Here is a 23,300-nt window from a genome sequence, read left to right on the forward strand (position 1 = left end):
GTGATTTCAGAATTCATTAGAACTGAATCATTTGTGTTTTGTGACATGTCACTGGTCACAGAGCTCCTTGTAGAGGAAAATAAAAATCGCTTGCTAACAGTTCTTTGTTTTCTCCCCATTCTGATGCAGGTTGCCAACCTGGCCTGTTCCATCTCCAACAACGAGGAAGGTGTCAAATTGGTTCGCATGTCAGCCAGCCAGCTGGAAGCCCTGTGTCCCCAGGTAATGAAGCACTAAAGAACCTGCTCCTCGCCTGGATAATTTGGCGAGTGGTTCTGCTATTTTATGTCTGCTTACAGACCTTTCTGCAGGTCTTGACATTTTCCTTAGTGCATGTAGAGCATTAAACGCATCATGACTTACATACTTAAAACTACACGATAGAATGTAATCAGGTGTGTGTTAAGGATGCATCTTGAGGTTCTTCTTTACATAATAGCTGTAAGTTCCTCTTGCTGGGAGTTCTTGTAACCTGTGAGACAGTAAACCAGAGAAGCTGCAGTGGCTTACTGTGAGTATTCATGGTACAGGAGATGTGCTGTAAGGACACGGCCGCTGCTCTTTTGTGTGCTATGATTATTAGTATTTCTGCATAAGTAGAATATAAATACGCCAATAAATCTTCCTGATGGACCACAATCAGTAAAAACTGGCTGTGCAAGAAGAGTTTGAACCTGCCCGAGACTGTCCTTTAATTAATAACTTCTTAATGACAACAAGGGCATTAGGTTTATATAGGAGCTAGGCTGTGCTCTTTCGTTTTGATACTCCACTTGTTGGCATTTAAAATAATAAGAAACTGGAATGAACTTTGAGAGCTGCAGAGTGCTGTCAGTTCTTGTGGCTGCATCTTGTAAAGCACTGGGAAGTTCAGGTCTAAAACATGCAAATAAGCTGCTGTTGGTAACTAATTACTGATGGAAAATGTGTCCTCACAAATGGCCAGGTAGCACCATGTGAAAATAAGGTGTGTTGTCATCTCGGGATTGCTTGGAATTTAGTCCCATTTTTCTGTATGTATATAAATGGAAAGGACCTGTACAGGTCTATAAGGTCTTTGAAATGATGTTTGTTTTAATCTCTTCTTTCTCTTCCTGTCCAACAACCTCCTATTTAAATAAGTCTGCACCTTTATAAGGTGAGCATCACGACAGCCAAGTCAGTGTGAAATAATAAAGTGCAGCCCATGGTCACAGAAATGTGGTCACAGATATGGAGGTGCAGTTGTTAACCTTTGTTTTCAGGGGCTGTGGATGATACGTTTGCCGTGGCTGGGAGCTGTGGTGAAATGGGCATGGAGGGCTGGAACTGATGAGATTTGGCTTTATGTGAGTTCCACATCTGAGCTTCCAAGCCTGCAGTTCTGATGCTCCGCTGTGCAATCTGCCTGAGTTTTAGGGCGGTCGAGGGATTAGGAAATAGCACCATGGATGTTCAGAGGGTTTGTGAGAGTGCCTTTATGTTACACTGTGTTCTCTGGTTGATACTTTAATGCTGGGAGACTATTTGAGCGTGTGAATCCTGAGAGATATTTAGGGACGCTTATTTAAACTGCTCTACAAATGGCATCTGCTTCCTCCTGACAGTTCAGACGTTTCTCTCCTTCCAGTCCATGCAGTGCAGCATGCTGCTGTCCTCATCGGCTGCCTCTAAACACCCCAAACAATCCCAGATGCTCCTACATGCACAGAGCGGCGCAGTGAGGTGCTGTTCTTTAGAGGCAATTACAGGCTTCTTTTGCAGTTTATTTCTGACGAGGTGCACAGGGTATCGTTAGGTGGCAAGCCTGCAAATTAGGCATAAAATACAAATTTACTCCCAATATTATCTGCTTTTTGCTTTTTTTTCTGCTTAGATGCTGTTTTTGCAGAAAGTTGCTGGATTCAGAGTGAGTGAAGTCAATCAGTAATTATAATACACTCTGAAACTCGAGTGAATATATCAATATCACAAGGAAATGTAATGTATGAAATTTAATTCAAGGCATTGCTGTGGTAGAAAGGATGAAACTGAAATTTAATGCACTTGATTAAGTCCCCAGGTAACTTCTTAAATAGCTTAGCAGTGTAGAGGCCATTCTGGGAGTAGGGAACTCCTGGTTAAAGAACGATTTCTACAGAAATCGATCTGTAGAGTTAATTATAAAGGCAGTATCTCAGGTAGGGCAGTTAGTCGGTCCCTTGCGATAACTTGCCTTCTCCAGCTGAAGTTGGGATTGTGCAGCTCTTCACACAAGGCAAGGCTTGGAAGCATTGTTGGTGTAGATAATAAACCGTTCACTGCCCATCACCAGAGGGCTCAGGCATTGGCAGGTTTGAAATTTCATTATTACAGCCAAGAGAAGGTATGGAAAATTGTTCATCTGAGAAATCACTGCAGCAGCAAGTGGTTACACTGGGACAGTGTGGTTGGGTTGCTTTTCCCCCAGAGAAGTCATCTGAGTCACATATCCTTGCTGTTTGCTGAGTGACCGGCCAGTTAATGCGGAAGGCAAAGCTGGAGACTAAATCTAGCAGTTAAACTCTGCTTTGTGGTCCAGGGAGAACCGCTGGGAAGATCTGCATGCTCTGTATCAGCCAGCTGGGTCACTGCTGCTGGGCTGGGCTCCCAGAGCTGAAATCACACCGTGCTGGGGGTTGCTGTGCTTTCCTGTGAAGCCAGGACTTGAAAGCCAGCCTGAATTGTTTTGGTTGAGGGCATCTGTTGCTGAAATTCTGCTTGCTGAAGTGCAGGGATTTCTTCCAGCTTCCCACAGGGGTTACCTGCGTTCCTGCATCTTTGTGCCTCCCTAGGAGGTAAGGGAAAAGGGCAGGTCTGCAGTGTGTCGGGATGAAGGAACAAAAGTCCTTAACCATTACAGTTAAATGTTTGGAAAATGAAATGCTTAACGTCTCTTTCTGAATGGAAACGGAAAAGTACTGCTGTGAAATACTTGGAATAGTTGCTTGTGCTCCCGTTTGCTTAGCAAAGTGCTGGGGAAGTTTTCTTTGCCTTCTTGCTGAGCGCAGATCTTGCCAATTGTAAATTAGTGAAAGATTTTGTTTATCTCAACTCAAAAACCTGGATCCTTGCTTGTAACTTTGGCTTCTGAGTTCTGTTTCCAAGAAGCACTTGCTTAGGAAGCATGTGAAAGCTGTTTTGTAACAGCATTTTGAATGTAAGATGTCTAAGAAGAGAACTTAACCATAGCAAGCTTTGTGATCATACAGGCTGTAGGTGTTGAGGAAGCAACAGTGAAAATGCCCCAGCATGGCTCATGAAAGGAGAGAGCATTGCTGCAGCCTTTTGATGTGACAGCCTGCTGCCATTTGCAGCTGCCTCTACCGGTGATTTGTTGATTTTCCCATTCTTTAAAGCCTTTAAAGTTCATCTGTAGATTCATAGTGAAATGGCAGTCAGAATTTTAGAAACTAATTACAGAACAGAACTTCCATAGGTTGGCTGCTTGCTTCCACCAGTGCGTGCTGGAGCCCATTGCCCCAAGACCAACCATCCTGGGGAGCAGCCCGTAGGTGCAGGATGGACCTGAAGCTGCAGGAGCTGCTGTCCCATCCATGAGTGGCAGGGCTCGCTCTGAGCAGCTCTGGTTGCATTTGCAGGGCAACAGGCAGCGTTTGCAGCCATCCTTTCCCTGCTCGCTCCGTGCCTGCTCTCACACAACCAGCATTTAGCAGAGCTCAGCCACCCTGCGCAGTCAATGAGTGTCACTGATTAAACAGGCTTCAGAGGAGTCTTGGATTACATTACATCTTTTATAAAAATAAATTGGCTCTTCTTGTATTAATGTCTTCTTTTAATGACTGCTGTTCCACATCCATACATTCCAATTTTGAAATGCTTGAAAAGCAATTTGCTGCTTATAGATTTCTGATGAGGCAGATGGTTACGTATGCTGATCACACCTACTGCCACACAAACAAAATGCAGGAGTGCAAGGAGTCCCACACAGAGGTTTCAGGTGGCATAAAAACTGCTGTGTAAAAGTTAACGTTGAAGTTCTGTGTCATGAAGGCTGACTGGTGAAGAACCAGCACAGGACAGGAGTGGCCAGCAGAGAAACAAGGTCAGAAACTTGAGCAGCTACTGATTCATTGGATCTGTATAGAAAGAGTCAGCGATAGGAGGATTCAGTTCTGGGCTGAGAGGTATGTACACATCCATACATATATACACAGCATACATATAGAAAATCACTTTGATGGCAGCATAAGCTGCTGGGAAGGGTTGTGTTGCTCTGTGTCAGAGGTCATGGCACTGTAAGCAACAGGAGGAAATATCTTCTGCAGACACCTGAAACTAATCCCAAAAAGGCAAGGAGAGTGGTCTATGTACCTTTTATACACTGGAGCAAAGAAGTGGAAGTCAGAAGGCAACTTCTATGATTCTGTCTGTGATTCTGTGCTTCTCCTCCAGTGCATCAGCCTCTGTCCACTTACTGGTCACTGCCATTACAGCTGGAGATCGTGCAAAGCAATCTCGGCGTGTTTTGCTTCCAGGCATTTCAGCTCATCAGTCTCTGCAGAGTGCTTTTTGCTGTATTGAAGTACGTAGAGGGCTGGCACACAGGCATGTGAATGCAAACCTGGGGCTGGATGTAAGTGGAAGTGACTTAAATGTCCTGCTTACGAACTGTGCTTCTGCTTGTAGCAAAATGGAATTGGGAGCAGAGGAGACGTGAAGACGGAGATAATTTGGGGATCTGGGATATGGAAAATGAAGTTAGGAGCAGTTTCTTACAAACTGCCAGTAAGCAGATTGTTTTCTTTAATGCAGAAAAACACAGGCATGAAAATCCACCTGAGCCAGGGGCATCCTGCTGAGGGGTAGCTTGGGTGGCACAGGGCAGGAGCCCTTCTGGTGACTGTATGGGAGCTGTGGGCTGAGAACTGTGCTCCCTCTCTGCTCTTGTGCCTCCCAGCCAGCCCTGGGGGTCAGGGCAGCAGCAGAAAGCATGGCAGCACTGCATGACCTCTGTCTGTGGGGCGACAGCAAGAAAACAGAGCAATTGAGGGGCACTGCATGGTGCAGTCGTGGCTTGGGCAGCTTCAACAAGAGCCTGCCTCCCCCCAGCTTCCCCTGCTGTGCACCTAAATCACTTTCTCAGGATCTCTTACCCTTTATTTCAAAACTAAACAAAACACACACACACAAAAAAAAACAAACATAAAAACAACCCAAACTAAGAGTTAACCCCAAATATTTGGGCTGTAAAGAACAGCTCTTTATTGAGGTGAGGGGAGGTGTGTGGGTGCTCCTTAGTAAGGCACAGCAGCATCCTAAAGCCAGTGCCACAGGAAACAGGGCAAAATGAAACCAGCTGCAGAAGGAGCAGTGTCCTACAAAGAGCAAAAGGTCCTTATGAAAAAGATTAAGGCGAAAATAACATACAATTAATGCTTACAGCCACTGACTCAAGTTGTTATGTAGCTTATGGGTGTTGTGTGCATTGAAATAATCTCAAGGTACAATAGGTAAGAATTGCAAAGCAAATCAAATAAGTAATTTTCTTCTCCCGTGTGAACTTTCTTCCTTCGGCCATGCCAGCCAAGTGTTCAGAGTGGCTCTTTGTGGGAAAAACAAAAGTGCAGGAGCTTTCTCCTGCCTTCTGTGTCGGTCTTCCAGATGCGGGGCCAGAAAGTTTTTCAGTCTTTAATCTCTATTTTCAATAGGGGAAAAAGAGAAACAAACCAACAGGCCAAAAAGCAGATTGTTCCCACGAGGCTGTGAGGTGCAGATTGAGACATCAGTTGCAAGGCTTTGGGATCCCCAGCCTCCCCCGTGTCAGGGCAGGGCTGCCAAGGCCTGGCTGCAGCTGCAGGCACAGGAGAGCAGCTCCAGGAACATGTTGGATGACTGGAGCATTGCAATCGCTGTATGAAACAAAGCAGCGATAAAAATAGTGTGTTTTCTTGCCATGCTTCATTTCCTTCTGGATAGTCTCAAATGTCCCCGTTTGATTCTTTTCTTTGTACAACTTCAGTGAGTCATTGTGATCACAGTGCTCTGGCAGAATTTTGAGAAGCTCTGAAATACAGAATATCTCCTTGCACTGCCAAGTGTTTTACATGGAAGCAGCTACATTTCAGGTAGTCTTGCCATATTCCGCCTATTTTTGGGGCTAGATGTGTCCTCCCTATGAGTTATTTGTATTGTAACCGATTTCATAGAATTAAATGCCCAGTGTTTCATGTTTTTATGGAGGAATAATTGTGTGCTTCAATCAGTCCCTTCACCTTTACTCCCCAACGTGTTCAGTTGAGGTAATTAAGGAATTGCAGAGCCCACCACCCACAGCATCTACAGACACAGAAGATCCCATATTTCCATCCTTTAGCCAAATCTGTCCAAGCATCTGTTGGAAAATAAATGGGTTGCTCTGTAGTGGATACCAGATACCACCTGAGAGTTTATTTACCTGAAAAGTTGTTGGTTTTTTTTGGAGGATTTGATCAGTAATCCCTGGGATATTACCCCAGCCAGATGATGGCCAGAAGGATTTGTGTAAATCTTAAGCTTTGCATGTCTGACAGAGTGAAGGGTTTGATTCTCCTGGATGTTTTGACCACTGTGCAGATGGAGGTCCAGATGCTAAATGTGTACAGGTGGATTCATAACTGTGAGACAGAGTATGTGCAATGAAACAGGACTCTGGGGCTGCATCAGCTCTCTTGAATTTCCTCCTGAGCACACATTCAGGCGTGCACACCTTTATGAAGTTGTCTGTACTGAGCTGTAGTTCTGGCTTTAGCTCTGCAGAGCTTCTCAACAGCCTTTGATTTCCCCACCTCTCCATCATCCCCATCTCTAGCACTGCTGGCTGCTTTCTAAACACAAGGCAGGTCTGTTTGTGAGGAGATCTTACCTGCTAGTTTTGCTTGGTAGGTTTATTAAGCTGCCTTTGAGGTGACTGTTCCTTTCTGCTGGTATAACTACAAAACAAGGATCCTGTTGCAGGTGGGTGAGTGACCTGCCTGAGGGATAACGGTGCAGTTTGTGCTTCTTGCATTTGAATTTGGTAGCAGTGACTTGTTTGAGCTCTTTGAGTACTTGCTGAGCCCTCTGTCTATGACAGCTCTACCATTAGATATGAAGAGCTGCTTAATGTGGGCATCTGGGGTTAGGCATGTGCTGCTGACAAAGATTAATGGTTCAGCCGGCTGCTGCTGCCCAGACACAATCACACAGGCCATGTGTTCCATCGGCAGTAGGGCTGACCCGTCTGAGTGCTTAAAGTATGTTTTTGGACCTGGTGTTAGCCAGGGTGGCTGGGAGAGGGGAGCAGAAAGCATCCTGAGCCCTGGCAGTGCTGTCTTGTGTCTCCGTAGTAGCGGTTGCTAGCAGGATTAAAACTCAGAGCAGATTTATGGAGCACTGTTTGTTTTCCCCATTCTGTTTGTACAGTGCTCGTTATTTTGCATTTGTCTTCATGAGACTTTGGATATCTAGATTGTCACTGATAGATGGACAGTGGGTTACATAAATGAGGCTGAGGCAAGAAATGGCATTGGCCAGACTTAAGAACCAGGCACCATGATCAGAGAATGGGCTTCCCTTTCTAAAACCTCTATTTCTGACTGATTTTAAGGTTTTGAACTTAATTTCTATGCGTGTCACAAGGCTTTTTTCAGAGCCCCCAGGGCTGGGGAGCTGCAGTGCTATGGACAGATTGAAGAGCTCAGAGCAGCCTGCACCCCCCAGCTCCCCAAAGGGACTCCTGTTCCTGCCACTGCTTGCACAGGCAGCACAAAATCCAGGTATTATTTTGGGGCAGGGGGAGCAGCAGGGGACTGCGACGTGGGCAGTGCTGTCATTGCCAGGATTCAGAGGTGTGTTTCAGCCCAGCAGCTCTGCTGACAGATCGTGGTTTGTGCCAGGTTGTTTCTTATGTTTGCACACTCATTACAAAGGCCATCAAGCTCTCTTATAGATGTGACCAAAATTCCCAGCCTCCATCTACAGCTGCAGCGTGGCAGCCTGCAGAGCAGGACAGCTTGGCTCAGGCACTGTTCGTTCCTTGCATCCCTTGGGTGAATCAGCCTCCTTCTCCTGATTCATTCAACGCCATCGTATCTTTAACATCATCATCATTTCCATGTTTAGTGAGTTATATCTTCTTTTAAATGCTTTGTGACACTTTCAAATGAAGCAGGTAGAAAGTGTCGATTTTGTAAAAGCAGGAACATCTGGCGCTTACATGTTTTGTTCAACAACTTTGTGGAATTAATGCAGTCCTAAAGTAGAGAAGAAAAATTACACGTTGAACTTATGAGTTAATTAGCTCCAACGCTGTAGCTTGAAAACAAGATTAGGATTGTCATGTCGGTCTGACTGAAGGTTTTCCCGTGCCTGGCTTGTCTCCAGGTCATCTTGCTAAGGCACAGAGGAGCCAGAGCGGATGCTGGAAGAGGAGCAGGCTTTGAGGCTGCTTCCTTCCCACACCTGGAGGGGCTTCTTTGACATTTAACTGACCAAGGAGTTGGCACAGCGTAGGTTTGTTACCCAGCAGTGTGTGTAACACCTCTGCTTAGCAAAACAGTAGGATTAGAGGGAATTACAGTCTAACAGAGAGCTTGAAGAAAACGTGTAGGGGTGTTTGGGAGGAGCAGCAGGGGAGCACCAAATACCCTCTCCTCCTGTTTCCTGCCTAATCCAGAACCATAACAGAAGACTTAAGCTATTGTAACAATTACTGGTGAGGCACAGACTTAAATTTGAAGGAAAGGAAGATAAGTACAAAATGTATCTTAAATTCTGTATTTGTATGTTGTTCCTGCTTTCAAACTGTTCGACTTAATCCGTTTGGACCTTTTTCTCAGGTTCTGGTAAGTCGCTTAGAAAATGCAGCCTCCAGTGGGCCAACATCATCACGTCAGAATATTTATCAACATAATGTGTGCTCAGAAAGGTGCTGCACCTTGTTAGCATGAGCTGTTAGAGGAAGGTGCAGCTGGCAGGTGTGAATTCCTGCTGAGAGTCCTTGAGTGCAATAACTGACCATAACAAATGTGGGAGCGCATATGAGTTGGGTGTGAAAGCATCACAATAAACACTAATGTGTTTAAACATCAAGTTCCTGAAAACTTACTAAACTTGCTTTGTTTGCTGCTGAGTTCATTGGATAAATGTAGGGAACCTACTTGTTTAGTTAGGAGCTCTCTAAAAATCCAGTGGTGTTTTGCAGGTCATCAACGCTGCCTTGGCCCTGGCTGCGAAACCACAAAGCAAGCTGGCCCAGGAGAACATGGAGCTCTTCAAAGAGCAGTGGGAGAAGCAAGTCCGCGTGCTGACCGACGCTGTGGATGACATCACCTCCATCGATGACTTCCTGGCTGTGTCAGGTAATGGGGGGGCTGAGACCAGTGGTATCCACCTGCTCTGGAGCCTGTTGTTTTTGGATGGAGTGATGTTGGTACACCTCACCTGGCAGGCGCTGCCTTCTGCTGAGTGTGATGTAGAAACAGAGCAGGAGATGTTGGCACAAATGGAAAGGTATTTTTCCAAGTGTGAAAGCAGCGATAGTTTGGTTCGCAGGTACTCCAGAAACTTGTCATTGCTCCTGCAGAGTGAGCATGCATAAAGGTACATATTTACATGTCAGCAGGCTGATCAGCTTACATACAAAGATGCTCTGAATCTTGGGATCTAGAATTGCTAGCTGAGCTTCCCGTGGGTACCATGTAGCTCTTGGAGTCAAACCTCACTGCTGATGGCAGTGAATCCGAAAGTGGGAGCGTTTTGCTATGGGCTGGCAGAGCAGAATTCCTCCATTCACCTCGGACTCTTCTTACGTCATTAAAAATTAATATCCAGCTATAATCGTACAAGTTAATTAAAACTTCTCCCATAGAAAATGTTCTGTGAATATTTTTAATCACATCAGTTTTACTGATGTTTTTAAGGAAGATCGGATACTTATCACAATACATTAATAATTCCATTTGTCACAGTGCTTGCCAAGATAACCTGTTTTATCAGCATCAGATGATAAAGACCCGTTAGTAGCTGCTGTGACCTAGAAATAATAGGGGCATTTTTATTTTCACGTCCTCTAATTCCACTTGAGTCAGAGGACACAGAGCTGTAACACATGAATTGTGGCTGCACTGGCTTTCACAAATTGCCACTACAAACCCAGGGCCTCGTTTTCCTGGTGCAAACAGACTGGAGCATCTCCAGTGACCTAGAAAGCCGAGTCGTAAAGCGATATTTCACGGGAGGATGTGTGGGATCGGAATCACCCAGTGAACGTATCTAGAAAGTGCAGGTGAAAATACAGATAACAAAGAGTTATCAGTATTGTGGTGTGTGTTTTATGCCCTGGGTGCTGAATGAAACCGTTCTCTGCAGTGAGTTAGCAGAAGCTTACTCGGCAATTGAACGTCCCCGTTCTCTTTATCTTTCTGCGTGTTTGTCGTTGCAGCAGCAGCTGAAATTGCACAGCTGCGAGGAGCCTATTTCTGGGGAAATATATTTAGAGAGAATTGTGTGCTGAAGTTCATGGCTCCATTTGGAGTTTGTCCACGAGTGTACGAAGCATTTTAAAGAGAAAAAGCTGTTATTCTGTGGAACTGCAGCCCGCATAAAGCTGCCTGGCTGTGTTTTGCCTACAGGTGGGGCTCAGAATGGGTCAGAGCAGTGGGAATGAGTGGTCTCCTTCCTTGTGCAGCCCCCCTGGGTGAGATGGGTGCTTCTGGGGGGCAGGTCATGGTGCTGAATGGCTCTGAAGAGTTGCAGGGCCTTGGCAGCAGGCAGGGGACGTTTCTGTCCTGGGGCAGAGGCAGGAGGCAGCGTCCCTGCCCTGTGTGCTCAGCAGCAGAGCAGTGCCGTGGCAATGCCAAGCTCAGTGGCTGCTTCAGATGCTCGAGTGCCTTCAGCAATTGTTTGTATTTGCTGCGTTATCAGAGAGGTGTTTGAAAAATATTAAAGCAATAAATATTGCTTCAAGTATTATTTGTTTGAACTTTGATAAATGCTTTCCATATAAATGCCACTGCTGCAGTTCTCTGCTGAAAGTCGAAACGTGTCGTTGGATAAAATGGTGATGGGTGTGATTTATGCCAGGTTCCCTTTGGGGTTATTGGGATCTTTGAGCATGGTGGGGTTTATATAGATTGCTAACTGGGATGTAAGCAAAATAAAAGTGTGCAGTCCATGTGTTTGTGTACAGTATCACATTCCTGCAGTGTCCAGCATAAAGCTTGTGCTTTGTTCATCAGTTTATGCTAGAATTGTTATAATTAAGAACAGGCTTGATGAGAGAGATGGTTTCAGATGACAGTGGATGGTTGTACAGGAGTGAGGACACCTGACTGGGCAGTGCTGCGGGTTGGTTTTATGAAGAGTGCAGCATGAGAAAGGCTCTGTTAGGATGGAAGTGGTCTGGTAGTGGCTAATTGTTAGGACGTAGGAAATTGGTGACAGGAGACTCCTAAAGACTAAGGATCCTCCTTAAATGCTCCCAGCCAGGAGTGGTTTGCAGTCCAGGGAGCTCCAGCAGCAGAGGTGATACCTTCTGAAAAGTTCTTGGCAGGTTTTTCTCTCCTTAAAGTCGTGTTAGTTGCTCTTTCAGCCATTATCACCCCTTGACATCTGCAGCATCTTGTGCAGAATTCACAGCCTTAGCTGTGCTGTGTGTGAAGAGCCTCCTTGTTTTTGACACGTCACCTGTTTGCTCCAGTCACTGCCCCCAGTGTAGAAGGTGGGAACAGTTTTTTCACTTCCTGCAGTGTGTGAATGTGCAGACCTCTGTCCTGCACCTCCCCACTCATCTCCTTGCGTTATTCCTCATTTCAGAGCTCTTCAGGACCTCCCGTGATTCCTGTCCCCTGATGGATCCCATCCCCTCGCCCTCTGCCTGTGGTTCCCCCTGACTGTCCTTCACTTGCTGGTAGCACTGAGTAAAAATCAAATCCAGTGTCCTGAAGTTACCTGGTTCTCCTTCAGAACCCGCTTAAAAACCATTCCATGTGCTGCTTCCCATTCTGGTGCTGATGGAGGTTTGAGTTGGAGACCATCCATCATGATGGAGATGTTTCTTAAGAGCCTCTGGACGAATACTTGTGGTCCCACTGATTGTCCCTATTACAAAACAAATGCTGTGTTTTTAACTGTATGAACACGCAGGTGTTGGTTCTATAACCACATCTGCTGACACCGTGGCTTCACCTGGTTTCTCCAGTGTCCCTTGTCAAGAAAAGGTCCACCATGGAGATGGTTCTGAGACCTTCCATGGGAGCACGGTAGAGAAGCAGAATTGCATCTATGACTTAAACTTTAGGACCTTGCTGTTGTATTTTGGCCCCCTTTAGGCCCCAGCACACCTCCTTAAGGTGTTGGAAAAGACGTCCCTAACCCCTTTGATGAGGAGCTGCAAAGTGCACTGTGGCGATGGACTGAGGATGGACAGTCACGGGGGTTTGAATTCTCTTTTCACAGTTCTTTGTATGTTTTTGTTTGCTCTAAAAAAGATTTTCTATTACATAGCCTGTCCTCTTCCCTTCTCCTGCCTTGGTACCAAACCACACCATTTTTCCCTGTACTTACTTCAGTAGGACAAGATCCCTTTGCTGCTGCCGCTGTTCTGTTCCATGTTACCTTCTGTTGCTGTGAGATTTTTCTCCTGCTCAGCAGCACCGAGGCTGATGTAGGACAGCTCTGTGACGTCCCCGCAGGTAGCGGAGCTGAACCCGTGTGTCAGCATTTCCCTGCCCTGCTCCTTGGCCTCAGCAGATGGCATTCAGCACCGGGCACCCGTGGTCTGTGTGCCTGTAGGACAGGTGGAAGTGTGCTCCTGTACGGGCACAGAGCAGTGTCACATCTCATCTGTTGTCGTCCAGCCGCAGAGCAGGAGCAGAGTGGATGCCCCTGACAGTCCTGCACTTCCTGCAGCCCTTGCAGACCCCCCTCACATCCCCATGGCCACTCTGCATCTGCAGAGGGCATTAAGTGGTCGGCAGTGTTTTAACATTCATCCTCATTTCACCCGTGCCTTTTATTAAAGCCCGTATCATCTGAAGAGGCTTTTAAATGATCTGTGGCTTACTTTATTCTTTTAGGAACTCAAGCCATAAACATTGTGTTATTTGGCCTGACACTGATGCTTTTCTCTTTGCCGTTGTAACTTGCAGTGCTGTCTGTCTCTTGCTTTAATTCTCAGCCTGTGCGTGCTCCTTGCTGGGGCTGCTGCAGCGCGGCTGCCTGCTCACTGAATTGTCACATCATTAACCAACCTGCACTTTCCTCTTGTAGGGCCACATCCTGCCCTCAGCTGAACCTGCCCGGGCTGAGTTCCTTCAGAGGTGTTTCACAATTGCACTGTTTGTCTGGGTTGCTTACACAAGTCTTGCAATATTGCATCTGGCTCTGTTCATTTTATGTAAATTGGGCAGAGCCCTTCCAGCCAGTTCATACAAATCCTCTCTCAGCTCCCTGTGCCATTCATCTCTCCCAGCCTGTGCAAAAACAGCCCTTTTACCACCTGGGCAGGGAATGGAAGCTCCTTTGGAAGCCGTGTTGTGTGTTTAAGGCAGCAGAATGTAACGCTGGAAACGATTTAAGGGACAAAGCAGGGATGCTTCCAAGGAGGTCTCTTACAAAGCAGCACAAATGTTGGACTGTGGTGTCAAATCGTTGCTGCTGATGTATTAAAGAAGTGTTTGACAGGGTTTGTGAGAGCAGAGTTTGTAAGCTGTGGGAAGGTGTTTGCTGATGAGCACCCAAACCTCTCCAGGCGTTCTCAGAAATCTCTTAAGGGTTTTTACTCATTTGGAACCTCTTGAGCTTGATGAGCAAAGGAAAACATGTCTATTAAAATGTATTTTCTTAAAGCAAATGACAAAAGGAGGTTTTGTGGCTTTATTTCCTTGTGAGGCGGTGAGTGCTGAACTGCTGGAACGCTTTCAGCATAAATCACTGCGTGTGTTACCTGTCCTAATGCGTGTGCAGGGCACACAGTGTGGTACCTCCCATGGTCTGTGTGTGTGTGGTTGTAGGAGAACTCTGTGTAGGAAGCCAGAAATGTGCACCCAGTGCCCTGGTCTGTCAGGGCAGCAGTGGGTGAGGTGTGGCCTGGGACACCTACCTGTAATGACAGCGGGAGTGGCTTGCAAGTATTTGGAATGAGGGCTTTGGCAGCTCAGTGTATGGGAAGAAGCGAGTTTAGGGAAGCTCCAGCTGAAGGCAGCTTTTCTGTTGGCAAAACTGAGTACAAAAAGGGGACAGGAGGTTTGGATGCCTCCAGATGACAACTGGTTTGGACGGACAGCTGTTGGCTGGTTGTAGCGAGCTGATGCATTAATGCTTTACAGCATCTAGCTGGAGGTTTCTTAGGGCAGGGCTGAGAAATTGTAATGCTGATGTGCACGACAGAAAGGAAGATATTACCGTCTAAATCCTCCTTCTTTTACCACCAGAGAACCATATTTTAGAAGATGTAAACAAATGTGTCATTGCTCTCCAAGAAAAAGATGTTGATGGTTTAGACCGCACAGCTGGTGCAATTCGAGGACGTGCTGCTCGAGTCATTCATGTTGTCACCTCTGAAATGGATAATTACGAGCCTGGAGTCTACACTGAGAAGGTGCTGGAAGCGACGAAGCTGCTGTCCAACACAGGTAAGGCAGCACTTCCAGGACCCCGGGTTCGTGTTGGTTCCTAGTGGGTGGGCAAATGGATAGCAGTGTGCCCATGCAATCTATTAAGCACTCCATTTACATACTGTAATGAAAATTAGTGGGAGTTATTTGCAGAGCTGTTGCAAAATGAGAAAAGTAATTTTGCTTTGTTGACTGGCTCAAAACTCAGCAGCACAAAAGGTCTCCCTGGCTGTGCTGGTTGTCAGCCTGAGCTGAGCCAAGTGGAAGTGCCAGGGAACGAGTCCCAGACAGCGAGTCAGGGCCTGTGGGCACACCGGGCATCTTGTAGTGCTGTACCACGATCTGGAAGGGTTTCTGCTGCATTGCCCCAGCAGAGCGAGGGAACATTTCTGTGTACCTTGTAGAAGAAGCACTTGTAGGTCCTGGTCCCCCATCACACCTAGCTGGTAACATCCGTCTAAGGTAAGGAATGGTTCTGGGTGCTTCAGTGAGGGTTTGCCAAGGATTAGTTACTGTGTTTATTTTAATTACAACTGTGATGAAGAATCACGATGGCACTGAGGAGCTGAACAGGCTGTAAATGGCTCCATGATGGTGCTCACTGAGGCACAGAGGCGCACACTGCCCTGCTCAGCGCCTTGTGCAGCTCCAGCCTCGTGGTGGTAACGTCCCCCCACGCTGATGTGTCCTTGTCTAGAAGGAATGTGAAACAAGTGCTTAATGTTGTATCCCACAGACTGCAGCTGCTTCCCCAGGACTTTTCTCCTTGTGCTCTATGAGGGTGTGATAAACTTTTCACTGTGTGGGGAGGAAGGAAACAAGTAGCAGCAGAATAAAGACAAAATGCAGCACAGATAGGACTGAAGCACCAGTATTCGTGTTGATTGGTAACAAACGTTTTGAGTTCAGAAGGAACTGTTGCACACTTCCCAGCAACAGTTAATAACGATGCTCCCACACACACACCTGGGAGGGGATCAGGGTTGGAAATGACGGCTGTTGTGTGCTCTTAATACAGTTATGCCACGCTTTACTGAGCAAGTAGAGGCTGCCGTGGAAGCACTGAGTTCAGACCCTGCTCAGCCAATGGATGAGAATGAATTTATTGATGCTTCGCGACTGGTGTACGATGGAATCAGAGACATCCGGAAAGCCGTATTGATGATCAGAGTGAGTGTCACTTCCCTCAGCTGCTTTCTGCCTCTGCTCACTTTCCCCCAGTTGCTGAGCTAACACACATCAATTTTATTCAGAGCAGACAGCGTAAGATTTTCATTTAGCTCATGTTAACGTTCTCAGTCTTAAAAAGTGCTAATCACTCTGTGGAGTACTTCAGAAGTGCGTGTTGACTCAGATTCATTAAACAGATCTGAGCATCAATGATAGCCTTGAGTAGTGATGCTAAATACCCTTCACGCATCTTTTATAAAATCATGTTAATGCCTCGTTTATTAATGTGCTAAATCAGTGACCTTTGATTTAACAATTGCGAATGAATTCCTACTGTAGATGCTTTTTCATGGTTTAAGAGCCTGAATGTAAAGCTTAATGTCTCTTTCTTAAGTAAATTTTGAGAATTAGTGCTAGTTAGCTGAGAACGGGCTGAGAGGAGCTGGGTCTGTAGTTCTCTCCAGGTTTCTACAGCATGTATTAATTAATTGGCAAACCTCGTTAAAGAGAGACTTGTTCACAGCCCTGAGTGCAGCAGTGAAGGGGCAGAAGAGCTCCTGCTCACAGGTAAACTCATTGTCCTTCAGACCATAACCACTGCAGATGCATCTCGGTACAACGCGCAGCCCCAGAACATACGTGATAACCACTGCAACACTGCCTTCATGTTTGCTGCTTAAAGCAAAGAGTTGGATCGAAAATCAGGAGAAACGCTGACAGCCACATATGTGCTGTCCATATAATTCTCTTGTATTTACGCTTGGGATTTAATAGAGAGCCAATGTTATATGAAGATATCAGCGCTTTGCCGCTCCGCAGACGAGCTAATTGGATTCACCCCCTGCTAGAGTCCTTGTTATTCAGGACATGGGAGCAGGGCTGCCAATTGCACGTCGGCAGTAATTAGCAGAGCTGGCAGTGCCAGGACTGCTGACATTTCCCCCTGTTGCTGATGTCAGGGTGCCAGTCGCTGGCGGCAGCACACTGCTGACACACTGGCGGCCTATAAAAAAAGCCAGGCTGTTGTTATTTGTTGTCCAGAGGGCTGTAAGGTATAGAAGAAAAGAGAAGGTGCCAGAACCCCACTTCTGCAGGCCTTGGGCTCTGGCTGAGTGCGGGCACGGCCTCCCAGCAGTACAAGATGCTGCAGAGCGTGGCTGGGGCAGCACGCTGCCTGACCCTGAGCACTGGAGCTTGGAAACCAGAAGGAAAAGCCGTTTCCTCACCTGACTCTGTGCTTTTGCAGCCTGTTTTCAGAAGTAAAATCTCACTCTGTCTGTAGTTACTGAAACAAAGCTCTGTGCTCCCTGGTCCCAGGCAACCTCCTGTCAGCCCCAGAAGAGTCTTTGCCCCCTGGGCTGTCGGATGGGCAGGAAGGGGAGGGGCTCTGGCATTGTCAGCATCTTCCTAAAGATGTGGCAGATGGGTTTGGGGGGATCTTAACCCTGTTCTTAAAATACTGACACACCGATGTACCACACTGTGTGTCCCTGCTCGGTTCATAAAGGCATGGGCAGGAGCTGGGGCCAGAATACGTCTCAGTTGTCAGCATGCTCAACCACCTCTGCCTTTTTGCTGCTCTTTTGCATAAGTGTTTTTATTTTAAGTGTGTTACGAGATGTCTGCATCAGAATCAGGGAACGAGTTCATGAAATTGAGCATGGGAAAGAAACCTGAAGAGCAAAGACTTGGTTTGCATTTTGCCCATTAATCACAGTTCGTGGCATTTATCAGTGAAGGTCTTTGTTGGTCCAGCTCTGCAGAATTGTCTTCGAGTTCCAGGCTCAGCAGAGCTGCAGTATTTGAACAAATGTGGCTGTTTAAAATGATAAGCTGTATAAAAATGTTGCCAGCCATAGACTGGCAGTAGCAAAAATAAATGGTAGGCAGGCGGGAAGTAGGTCAGCTGGGTTTAGCCGACAGCATAAAAGCTGGCCCTTACGAGCTAAACATTTTAAGCTTCTCCTGGGGGACGAGAATAAATTTCGATACGTTTTGTCTGTTGTTAATTCAGTCGATGCTTTGATTCATAATTGTGCTAAAGAAGACGTCCGTGGTTGTGAACCAGGGCTTAAAGTTGTATGTAATTTTAGCTCCAGGATGTGAGGCGAAGCTTTTACATTTATCAAAGTTGCAAAAGGTGGTGTTCATTTTGGAAAGACTTTCTCTGTATTTCAGCTCCTCTGTGCATTCGTGTCCTCTGACAAATCTCAGATGTTCAGTGACTGCTCAGTAATTTGGGGGATTTCTACCGTGTTTAACGTGAGCGCTCAGCTGTGCTCACCACACGTGTCTGTAAGGCCTGTCACACCTTCCTGTTGAGGACATTGAACAGTTCTTCCCTGGGCTTATTTCCATCCTCACAAACACGGCGTTCTCCTTGATTTTAGAGCCATTCAAACTGCTGTCTGACTCTTGGTGTGCTTCTCTCCCCTCAGACCCCAGAGGAGTTGGATGATTCTGACTTCGAGACGGAAGATTTCGATGTCCGAAGCAGAACAAGCATTCAGACAGAAGATGACCAACTCATTGCTGGACAAAGCGCAAGGGTAAGGAAGAACTCTGTGTTAGCAGAGCGTGTCCTGCCTTCAAGAAGCAGTTCAGCTCATTTTGAAGATCCAGGTTAAATTTTGGTTAGGTCAGAAAGCAGACATTCTCTGTTTCTGGTTTGCTTTTGAGAAGGAGTTCAAGTGAGATGCAGCAGGTGGTGTGATGGATGTCACAAACACCAGCGTTTTGTTGTAGACGTTCTGAAAGATCAGATTGCTTTTTGTACTGATGAGCTGCTGCATCCTTTGGCATCACAGAGAATCACAGAATGGTTGGGTTGGAAGGGACCCCAAGGATCACGAAGCTCCAACCCCCCACCACAGGCAGGGCCACCAACCTCCCCATTTCAGAGCAGCCCAGGCTGCCCAGGGCCCCATCCAACCTGGCCTTCAACACCTCCAGGGATGGACGGGGCATCCACAGCCTCTCTGGGCAGCTGTGCCAGCACCTCACCACTCTCAGAGTAAAGAACTTCCCCCTGATATCCAACCTAAAGCAGATGTTGTAGGCACTGCCATTTAGTCAGGCAAGGAGTGTCTGCAGGAAGATACAGGACAAGTAATTCCATGGTGTGGCTGTGAGTTACAGCAGGCAAATACCAGCTGTGTGGGCATCAAACTTTGCAGCTCAGGCATTTTTTACAGAAGGTTTTCCTATGTATAAGTTTGGGCACTGGGCCTTTAATCAAGACAATGCTGAAAGCAGCTGGAAAATGAAGTAATTTAAACAGAGTGAATTTCCTATGACTGTTTAAAATGAAAGCACTGATATGTAATACATAATCATTAACAGGTGATAACTTAAAATTGGTACACGGAAGGAAAAGCAGGCCTTACCTATTGCCTTTGTTTGACGTGTTCCCTTCTGGGTCGATAACAATTTATCCTCTTGGGAAAATGCCATGAAAGATTTTTCTGAAGGCTCTTTTTGTCCACAACCAGGCAGGAATGGTGGGGCCTTATTTATCAAACTGCCGCATTGCCTTTGGAGCTGTGCTCACTGCTGGTGCTTTTGTGCTCTCTGGGAGGTGAGGCTGCTCCCTCCTCGCCGTGCTGCTGTTCTGTGAGGGATGGTAACATGTGGCAAACATGGCTGGAGTCACACAGTTTTGCTGTGCTTTGGGTGTCAGCTTGTCTGTCTGGGTATTTTTTCTTCTTTAGAGCTGGTAGTAATTCATACAGCATAAACTTCATGTTTGAAATGGAAGGAAATCGCTCTGGAAACCCTCTAGGTAGAGGATTGCTATTAAAGTTTTATCCCCCATCTACGTAACTTAAATTGGCTATCAGTGAAGTGTTCCACAAAGCAAAGCCTTCTGCCTTGTGGCTGGGGGAGGCTCTGTGAGAAAGCTTTCTCTTTCAGGCTATCATGGCACAGCTCCCTCAAGAGCAAAAGGCCAAGATTGCTGAGCAGGTAGCGAGCTTCCAGGAAGAAAAGAGCAAATTGGATGCTGAAGTATCAAAATGGGATGACAGCGGTAACGATATAATTGTTCTGGCCAAACAAATGTGTATGATTATGATGGAAATGACAGACTTCACCAGGTGAGTGTTTGTAATTTGTGCACACAGCACCTCTCAGAGCTGCCTGAGATGGTGCTGGTCCTTTTTAGCAGCCTCACTTCTTGTAACTGTCAATGTTAACCTGTTAAAGCCTGGGATTAACCTGGGAGAGGTCACTGTACAGTGACCGGAGCTGTTTAGATTGGTCTGTAGATAGACACAATTGTTGCCTGATGTTCTTTCTTTCTTAAGGGGGATTTGGGCCCAAAGAGTGTATATATAGACATATATATATATATATGCACATATATATGCAACTACACATAAATATAGCATTCAGTTCTTTACAACATTAAGTTCTATGGGCTTCTTGTTATTGCTGTGCTATAGAAATAGTTCCTCGCACAGTTATTTGCAAAAGAAAGAGTGTTTTTCTGATGGCTTTTGAAATCCATTTACTAGACTTCATACAACACTATTTTTTAAACTTGATGTTGCGTTCCATGCAAATTACAAATCCGCCTTCTAAAATGTTATCTCTCATCATAATTAGTTTGCTTGAAACAGTAAAGTTTAAGATGTTTTTATTCCTACATTTAATCTGAACGTGGGGAGAGGCTGCGGGGGGGATCTGCCTGGGAGGTGCATGAAGAGGCATTAATGGCTGCACCTGTGACCCGCCTGCTTGTGCAGCCTCATTTGTGCTGTGGGGTTTGCTGCCACTGTAATGAGCAATGGGAAGAGCAGCGCCTTGTTCCAGCTCTTGTTTTTCTGAAGGTTTGCTCTGTTCTGCTTTCCAGAGGTAAAGGTCCACTGAAAAACACATCAGATGTGATTAGTGCAGCCAAGAAGATCGCAGAGGCTGGGTCAAGGATGGACAAGCTGGGACGCACTATTGCTGACCACGTAAGTCACCATTTCTTTAATGACCCTCCAGCACAGATGAGCAACAGATGTTTTCATGCTGCAGACACGGTGAATGTGGCAGCCTGTGGTTACTGTGAGGGCTGGGCTGTTCTTCTGCATTTCCAGAGTTGTGTCTTCTCCTGCTCGCTGTTCTCCTGCCATCCCAGCACTGCAGGCAGCTCAGTTTGTCCAGCCATGAAACCTGCAGCTCCTCAGCTTCAACCAGGTACCTGCAGTCTGACAGCCCTGCTCCAGCCCGGTGCCTCAACACAGCAGGGCTGGAACTGTTCCTGTTGTTTTCCTCATGCTGAGGCTGCCAGCACTTTCCAAAGCAGTGACAGGGCTGTGTAGGCAATGCCATAATTACTGCACGTGGCCTGTTTGCACAACCTGTAATATTAGTTTTGAGGCAGCTTTTTAATACTGAATGATTTTCAGATGCCCCGTAGGTGAATGGTGGCCTCACCATTATTCCTTCTGTCCAGCCCAGAGCTGATGGAAGATACGGAGTCAGGAATGCTGGGTGCTCTGCATCATCCCGGGCTGTGGTGCAGGTGCTGTGCTCTGTGTGCTCTGTGAGCTGCAGCATTTGGAATGAATTGTGTAGGACTGAGCTCAGGGTTTATGTGGTGTGTCCCGGGCTGCTGCACAAGCTGGGTTGGAACAAGCAGAAACACCTTTGGTCTGAGTCCACACCCAAACTGCAGACATCATAATGCTCTGCCTTTAGAAGGTGCCCTGCAAGGCAAGTAGGTTAGGTCTGAGATCATGACTGCTCTAAACTGTGTTTCGTGCAGCTGTTGCTTGCTTTTCAGTCTTGCTCTGAACATAATTGATAATACCAGGCTTCTAATGAAGCCGTCTTACTCTGAAATTAAATCTTTGTGATGCAGATCTCTATTAAGCGTTGCATCCAGAGGACTCTGTGCTCACCTCAGTGTGTTTATGGTGCAGTGAGAAGCGTTTGATGAGGAGCAAAAGCAGGAAGGTGTTGTTTAAAATGGGCTCCCAGCCGTAGCGCTGTGCCAGCCCCGATCCTGGGGATCAGGAGCCGCTGCTGCTGAATGCAGGGACATGGAGTGAGGAGCAGTTTGTGTCACAGACCTCGGGGGGGGTTTGGGGCTGAAGTTCCCAACGCTGCTGTTTCTGATTCATGTGTTCGGCACAAACCTGGTGGATGGTTCCTGCACTGAGCAGTGCTGGAAGGGGGGAGGTTAAATGGCTGCTTTTAGTAGACATCAAGTGGGTAAAAATGTAACAGATGAAGCACAGGTCAGGAGATAAATACCAGCAGGAAAGCACAGTTAGTCACTTTGACAGGAATATGGCTTTTTTGTGACTCCACACCCTGCTAACACTTCCACCTTACATATTTCATTAGATAGGCTTACATGCTCTGCAGACATACCTGACAGAGACAGAGGGCTGCGTGCAGCCGCTCCGGTGGAGCACGAATGTCTTCCTGTATCTCACATGGCTGTGAGCGAGCAGAGGGTCCTGGTGTCCCACAGCCCACGTGGCAGTGCTGGATCACAGCCCTGGTGTCAGCGTGTCGGGGCTCCCAGCTTCACAACGCAGCGCCTTCAAACATCCCAGCTGTTATCCCGGGTATTTCATGTCTGCTGAGAGGCATCGAGCCATCAGCCTGCAGATTTCCCCAGGGGTTTTCCTTCCATCCTTCACTCAGAGGAGCCGCCTGCTTGTTTTGAATGGGAGAACGTGAAGGAGTTCCGAGTACAACACAAACGAAAATGATTTGCAGCAATTCTCTGTTATTATTTTTTTTAATGTTGAAATATTTACAGCAGGAAAACCCACCCCGTTGTGCTGCTGCACACAGTGATGGGAGGCTGATGGCTGTACGTGCTGCTGGGACCACACGGGGCTGCCTCATGTCCTAATCAGTGTGGGAACCATGGAACCCTAGAATGGCCTGGGTTGAACAGGACCACAGTGATCATCTCTTTTCAGCCCCCTGCTGCGTGCAGGGTTGTCAACCACCAGCCCAGGCTGCCCAGAGCCACATCCAGCCTTGGATGCTGTCTTTTATCTTGGGTAGTTTCTCTTTGCAGACATCATTGGTTTTTGAACTGAATTCTCCACTCTGCTCATCGAATTAGCACACACAGTGTAGGCTGTGGGTTTCCCAGTCATGTCATATTGATGTCTGCTATTAAATAATATCTCTGATCCCATTTCTTACCTTCCCACTGCTGTTTGGTTGCTTCCTGCCACCACAGGCTCTTCCTAATTCCTACCCGTACAGCACCCCAAGCTGTGCACAACCCCCAGCCACACTGCAGTGTGTGTGTGTCAGCACTCAGCCCCAGCTGAGCTGCTCAGGAGATGGAGAGCATTTCCCAGATGCTAATGGCAGGGTTTCATTAACTCCTTGGCCCACGGTGTTTGTGAGCTCTCCCTAAAACATCTTGCACTGCTGGCTGGTATTGATTCACTTAAGAAAATAACCAGCAGACCTCACCTCTTTGTTATGCAGTTTTCACTTCGCTGATGGAAACCAAGAGAGCTGCAGGTGCCTCGGTGTGTTCTTAGCTTGGCTGGGGGGCACGAAGGCAAC

General features: G+C 46.7%; 1 protein-coding gene across 3 annotated transcripts in view; it reads left to right on the plus strand.

Moving 5' to 3' along the window:
- CTNNA1 (catenin alpha 1) overlaps positions 1 to 23,300 on the plus strand; it is a 97,187-nt gene that overhangs the window by 71,819 nt on the left and 2,068 nt on the right. For all 3 annotated transcript variants that reach the window (XM_015876000.1, XM_015875999.2, XM_032447360.1), the window contains 7 exons: positions 130 to 222; positions 9,182 to 9,338; positions 14,412 to 14,612; positions 15,613 to 15,764; positions 18,203 to 18,313; positions 19,677 to 19,858; positions 20,617 to 20,722. In XM_015876000.1, coding sequence (XP_015731486.1) covers positions 130 to 222; positions 9,182 to 9,338; positions 14,412 to 14,612; positions 15,613 to 15,764; positions 18,203 to 18,313; positions 19,677 to 19,858; positions 20,617 to 20,722 — 1,002 coding nt within the window. The remainder of the gene's footprint in view (positions 1 to 129; positions 223 to 9,181; positions 9,339 to 14,411; positions 14,613 to 15,612; positions 15,765 to 18,202; positions 18,314 to 19,676; positions 19,859 to 20,616; positions 20,723 to 23,300) is intronic.

This window comes from Coturnix japonica, chromosome 13, assembly GCF_001577835.2.
Source record: "Coturnix japonica isolate 7356 chromosome 13, Coturnix japonica 2.1, whole genome shotgun sequence".
Classification (NCBI taxonomy): Eukaryota; Metazoa; Chordata; class Aves; order Galliformes; family Phasianidae; genus Coturnix; species Coturnix japonica.